We start from the raw sequence: 6,537 nt of genomic DNA, 5'->3' as shown, positions 1-6,537 counted from the left end.
TCGGTGTCCTTTGCTTCTATCTCCGCTTATTTTTAGCAGAGCCATAACCTTCCAGCATAGGCTGAAAATTCGAACTGAATGTCCAACATGTGTTTGTTTATGTCATCGTCCAATTTATTCAGTTTACCGTTACGTCGCGGCAAATGAACCTGGACGCCCCCATAAAAATAACTCAAGATCAACTAAAAGCTATTGATGACTACGCCGAATATAAGCGGTATGTTTTAGGAACGTCATTTATATACTTTTTCAACAGAATTGTTGGTGAGGACGATGGTGGCACTATGTTTACTCCTGAACAATATGAGGCATATAAGAAGAAATATATTCCCATAGTATGTTTTATTTATTTACCTAGCTTTCAAGCGAATCAAAAACCGCATATTCATCTCATGGGTCAATCCGAATGGAGTGGATTGCATCCTTGCCGGGCCACAGACCGAGTGCTTCTGCCAACACCGGTGAGTTTGACGAAATTTTAAACCACAATCTACCTGTCAGGAAATGATTTGAATCGTCCGCTCTACTTTAAACGTTTGAGTATCATAGAAAGAAATCAGAATAGATTAATCCCAGTGGTCAGATACTAGTGGTTCTGCAGCCCATTAGTCGAATAACCATAGGGACATTGGTATTTTTCCGCAGAGAGCAGGATAAAGTGATCGATGAGTAATACCTATATTGTTTATTTGTTTTTTCATTTATCGAACATGAGGTTACACAACAAATGTAAAAAGGATCGACTATCATCAATATTACCAGAGCGAAGCGAGGGGAACAACTTCGATGAATTTGAAAGGATCTTGACAACGTGGATAGCCTTTGGCTGCACAATTCAGAATTTTCTCATAAGATTGCGCAGCGGTTTCCAGTTTTGCAATCAGAAAGCGCGGCCGGAACTTACAAAGGTGATGCGGCTGTGGCATGAAATACGGCGTGAGAGCCACTGTTGGTGATGGTGATGATGATGATGATGATGATGATGATGATGATGATGATGATGATGATGGTGATGATGATGATGATGAAGAAGCTAACCTCATGAACATCGTTTGCCTTGACAGCTTAGGGGAGGGCGTCAAACTCGTATTTGTACGCGTTGAAGAGACACAGAGACTGTTTTTAGGGTTGGAGACTGAAAGCAGACCAATAGAGTCTGATATGTTTAGTTCCAGAGGACCGGAACCATTGCTTGAAAATGGCTAATTCACTGAAACCAGATACCGAAAACGACGAAACCAGACTTCGTTTTAGGAACGTTTATGTAGACTGGCGAATACTAACATGGAGAACACCGTGCTGCTTCCGGGCACTCTGATAAGACAAACTTATTATGTTACTATAAACTCGAATCATAGAATCTGAGGAAAGTCCCCGGCTTGATATTAATGGACAAGCTACCAGAAACAGGCAATTCCATGGAGCAGTTAAAATAATTGCGCTGCGTGAGATGGCTGAGAACAGCGAGGATTCACTCATAAACCTTATTTTGAGTAAAACTCGGTGGACCTGTGCCGTGAACGCAAATTTTGGAGTAGCTTCCTCTATCCGGTTGGGCTAACAGGCTTTAAGACCAAACACAGGCCAAATCAGACAGGCTGTTCGCACTATGTATAACAAGGATGAAAGCCACTGCGGCAATCGAATGAGTGCCTTGTAAGAACTCCCATCTTTGGAGGGAACTGCATGCGTAAAAATGCCTGACTTAAGCACAACAACAGCAGGCAACCTGTGAGACATGATAATACAAAACAAATGTTCTGCCCTCAAAAAAGAAGAAACTGATCATCTGGTTGAAAACAAAGTGGGGATATGCATTAGTGCTGCTTTGAAGACTGGATAAAATGAGACGGCACATGTATTCTATGGTGCCCAGTGATAGGTGTCACTCACTTTACCTCCGCGTTGCAGCTTATTATGGACAAATTTGGCAACCCAAGCAGGGAACTCGATTGCGGTTCAATCATTCTACAATTACTGTCCAGTGAATTCGAGCACGGTGCTGGCAGAGACTAGATAGAGGTGGTTAAAAACATCCTCACTGCCCGCAAGAAGCCCAGGGGACTATGGAACCACAATGGCATAGGTTCATAAAAGATTTCCTCCAACAAGTAGTTACGTGTAAAGAACAGTGGGTCAGAGTGGCAGACGAGTGGACTCGATGAGCTGAGTGATGCATCCAGCACCTAATTTTACTTCAGCTCTTCTTTTGTTTGCATTACTAATCAAATAAGTGTCTTTCTTAGGGTGGCCAGCTCGACGTCGTAGTGGGCGGGGCGCCATCTGAACGACGTGCCGTAATTCCTGGTAGATCGTAAATGGTCCCTTGCGGCCGAGACTGTTCAAAATGTTTGTAGAAAAAATCCTTGAAACAATTCACCCTGGATGATCTACTAATATGATGAACGATGAGAACCACTTCAGAACCCAATTCAGCACCCTTGGGGACATTAAAAAAACAGTAGTTGTAAATAAATCCGGCCTAATTTTAACAGGTTGAGAGTTTCAGAGAAGAAGATACAACGTGTCACGTAATAGTGCTGTTTTCTATCGCGAAGAATGTAACCCACTCTTTTGGATCCGAAATAAGCAACAATTTAAATGTCGCACGGCACATGTTGCCTGGACTGTCAGATGATACATCAATGCCTTCCGACGCTACGTCGGAAAAACAGCATACTAAGTTTACCTGGCATTTTTATTTGATCACTGTCAGCGTAAATAGAGTTTTCAGGGAACCATGGATGCATGTACTGATTGTGACAGAATTTTGCTATCAGCCGCCCAGATAATTTCCAAGTTAGGAGGAGTGACACACATTGGTAGGTGCTCGAGAATGTTAGAATATGAAAGAACCTTTATGGATATAGTGTTTAAATACTGGACGGTCTGTGGTAGTCATCCTTAACTTTCACAAACAGGTAAAAAAAATGAGAAAACACGGGCTACAAAAACATTCCCACAGCTTTTTTCACCGCGTAAAAGGAAGAAATATGGGTGCAACAAATTGCCGAATGGTATATACTTGTTACCAAATTTTGAGAAACTCAAACAGATAATTGATTAAGGCTAACAATATGGCTCCGGAAGGTAGAACAAAGAATCACCTCTTAGTGGTGCCATTTTCCCTTCTTCATCTCTGTCTCACTTTTTTGAAGTCACCTACGCGTGGATTCATGGTTGAGCGAAACTGACACGAAATTGACCACTCCGTTCAAGCTGAACCTGAAAGTTTTAGGTGGCCATTAGCTTTAGCCCTCCACTAATCAGTAACATGTGAATGATACCAAATGAGTGAAGGTGTTGCTCACTTCCTTAATGGTGCAGCACCATTTAGTTGCCATACATCTATTGGTCTAATATTTAAACAAATATGGTGGTGCAACGTTCCCCTAATACATAAAAATAATGAAGAACGTGGCTGCGTGCTGTGGAGAACTAATGGACACGGCCGCCTAACAATTGTTCTGGAAGAAATGATTCTGCAAACCAAGCTGGGAATACTAAAGCATCCTCCTAGTCTCACGAACACTTTGTTTTCACAAACTATTCGTCTTTTTTTCGAATTAATGTTGATATTTTGCATATTTTCCCTGATTATTTGGGCTCCTCTTACTGTGAAGACCTTACAATCCGCGTGCAACAACGACGTGTGTTTTTATCTACGTTACCTAAACCCGTGCACAATATAATTCAGTGGCTTACAGGTTTTCAAATCCAGTAAATGTAAAAACGGTACTAGCAATGTGCTCGAAATCTCTTGATCTGCAAAACGACTGCGGGTTAATAATGGTCACGCTTGACTACATGGAAATTTGGAAGGCGTTTGTTTTCATCAATTTAGTCGATTTCAGTATCTGGCATAAATTTGGCTGCTATGGGAAAAGGACGTTTTTGGTAACAGTCGATGTATACAGTGGGGGGCCAAGTGACTTGGAGATTTCTTCATTGCTCCAGGTTGCGAAGGATTGGTGAATGCAACTGGCAGTATCCCGGCCCTCATGCGTCCTTCTGGTTGCATAGCAGCTGGACACCCAAAGTGTGCTACACCTGAAACATTTTGTGGTCCCAATCCGGTGGAACGACTGAGTTAACCAATAATGGCTTCTATGTTTCAATTTTAATTCTTGAACAAACTGCCCCTGGGTGGTCATGATCCAACACACGGCTTGGCCGAAAGAGCTCTACAAAGGAAACGATAGTCCAGCATACGAACCGATTAGCCATATTATCGTAACCTGTGACGTCGTCGTACCTAATGCTCTCAATACTTATACTTTTTTCTTGCTGGTATTTCATCTCCTTCAAGGTGTTCTTTTTTCTGAAGTACTACACTTTCACTCGTTTCCGACATAGGATGCCGTCGTGTGCTCTCTTGGGATGCATACATTTACATCATTTTCAACGTTGTTTGGAGTGTTCTGATTTCACTGTTTACCTAATGTCTGAGAATAAGAGCTTCACGGGAAGCAAAGTAGACACTAAACCGACTGGCTCAGTGGACAACTGCGCTTTTGATGACGGTGGCACAATGTACGGAGTGGCGATAATTTTCATTCGGTTATTGGTAGGTAAGGAATTTGGTTGATGCTTTGATTGCATTTAACAAATACGCTTATTTCACTTTACATTCCAAATAGGCTTTTCACCTATTCTTCGGAAACTTCATTAATTCTGGTTCACAATGTCCAAAATAGGATTATTTAGGAGGACCATGAGGACACCTTCCTTTCGGCTGCTGTTTTTCCCAGTGCTCATTCCAGACAATTGGCAAAGATATTTAAGTGTCTTTGAAAATCGACACATCCATTATGGGGAGACAAATAGTACGGTCTTCCGAATTCACTGTTGAGCCATAAAACCATTCACAGAGTGCAAGTGTTTAGGAAGTTTTACGAGACTTCGTTCAGTTGTAAAAAACTTTCTGTTCATCAAAACGGTCTAAAATTGTCAATTTTGCGGTTTTTGTTTGTCCGTTTCCTGAAGCTTAATTCAACATCAAACAGACTATGAGACGCTTCCCTCGGAGAGGCCGATTCCTGTGCCATGCAGACATTGCAATTGTGCCAGTTTCCACGTGATGCCAAAGTTTGGAAGTAGGATCGCCCGATGTCATTGTAAGCACATGGCGACGGAACACAGTGTGGTAAGTCCGCGTGATCCTCACTGTGCCTGTTTGGAGACGCTACAAGATATGGCTGCCAACCGATGTCACTGGCGTTCTTGTTGTCAGTTTCTGTCCAGGTTGCTGAGTGAATGTCTGGAGGTGTAGGCACCTCGGAATGATTGTATTAAGCTAGCACTAAGTCCCTTCCGCGTACACCTTTACTCTTTTCTTTAAATCAAGGCTTTCAAATAAGTCATGGTTGTACGGCAGTGAAGCATCGGTGTTGAACACTGATGTCATGCTGTCGATGATGATGATGATGATAATGATGGTGGAGTCCATTCCCCGTGGAACGGTACCGTCACATTTTCCCAATCCAAAGTGCATATCAAGCCATTCAAGGGCGGGGATAGACTTGGGTTTACTCACAGAGCTAAAAATCGGTTGTATCGTTTAACTGGTTCGGCAATGTTGTTTGTTTTAGTGTTTTTATTAACTTTTTTTATCACCAGTAACCGTGACGTTTTCAGTGCGCTATTAGGAGGTCCATCCTTGCAAAACACCAGTGGATGTGTGTTCTCGAAAAACCTACGATCTCTGAACCCAATAAAATTGTCCAACGCTGTCAAGTTCCACTTTAGTTTGCGGCGCTAAAATCACATCTGGTTTTGAGCATGTTTACTCGACCCTTGACTACGAAAAAAATGGTTAAAGACTTGTGTAGACTTTTGTAGTGATGAAATGGTAATAACTATTTTAAAAAATATTCATGGAGCCACTGACAGTATCATTGGTACGGTTATTGCCGTAGTCTGACGGTCCTTTGGCTGATCGGAGTAATGACAGTGCATCAAACACACGCCGTCAAGTCATCTTCAAGCGTTATAAATCTGACTGCGTGTCTCTCCAATTTACCAGTTAAATATTTTTGGAACTTAGGACGCCAAAAGCGAAGGCCAATGATAAAATTTCTTCAATGACATGTTGTGAGTTCCAGGGAAACTTTTCCAATGTGTTTGTCTGAGTTGGAAACGTCTTTTGCTTCAGAATTAGTGTGTACGACGATATATTTTGTGAAGGCCGCTGACAGAGAGAAGCTCGACAAATGGAAATACACTGACTCACCTCTGCTTGAAGTACTCACCTATAACTTCCAAGTTAACATCAATCACCGGCATGTGTACACCGTCTGGATCAGATGTGCTGCTTAGATTTTAGCCGGTCGGGGACCGTCAGTTGAGATGGACTTTAGGATAAACCAATACTGGGCACTCAAAGCTACCTTTCAGGTACAATCTTATCTTCAACGTATTTATATTCATCGGTTCACTTTCGACAATATTTCACCTCAACGTAGTGTATTTGATTGTAGGTTAAAATTTCGCTTTGTTTTTTCTTCCCCCTAGCGCATGGGTTGCACGGCTCAATTA

At 42.1% G+C, this 6,537-nt stretch overlaps 1 protein-coding gene across 1 annotated transcript in view; it reads left to right on the top strand.

Moving 5' to 3' along the window:
* Window positions 1-252: 252 nt before the first annotated feature.
* Window positions 253-6,537, top strand: part of T265_11048 (hypothetical protein) — a gene marked incomplete at both ends in the record, with an annotated part of 12,668 nt that continues 6,383 nt past the window's right edge. The window contains 2 exons of the mRNA XM_009177594.1: window positions 253-461; window positions 4,987-5,146. Coding sequence (XP_009175858.1) covers window positions 5,081-5,146 — 66 coding nt within the window. The remainder of the gene's footprint in view (window positions 462-4,986; window positions 5,147-6,537) is intronic.

The sequence above is a fragment of the Opisthorchis viverrini genome, assembly GCF_000715545.1.
Source record: "Opisthorchis viverrini unplaced genomic scaffold opera_v5_436, whole genome shotgun sequence".
NCBI classification, from domain to species: domain Eukaryota; kingdom Metazoa; phylum Platyhelminthes; class Trematoda; order Opisthorchiida; family Opisthorchiidae; genus Opisthorchis; species Opisthorchis viverrini.
The sequence above is the reverse complement of the archived record's forward strand: the minus strand, read 5'-3'. Positions and strand labels throughout refer to the sequence as shown.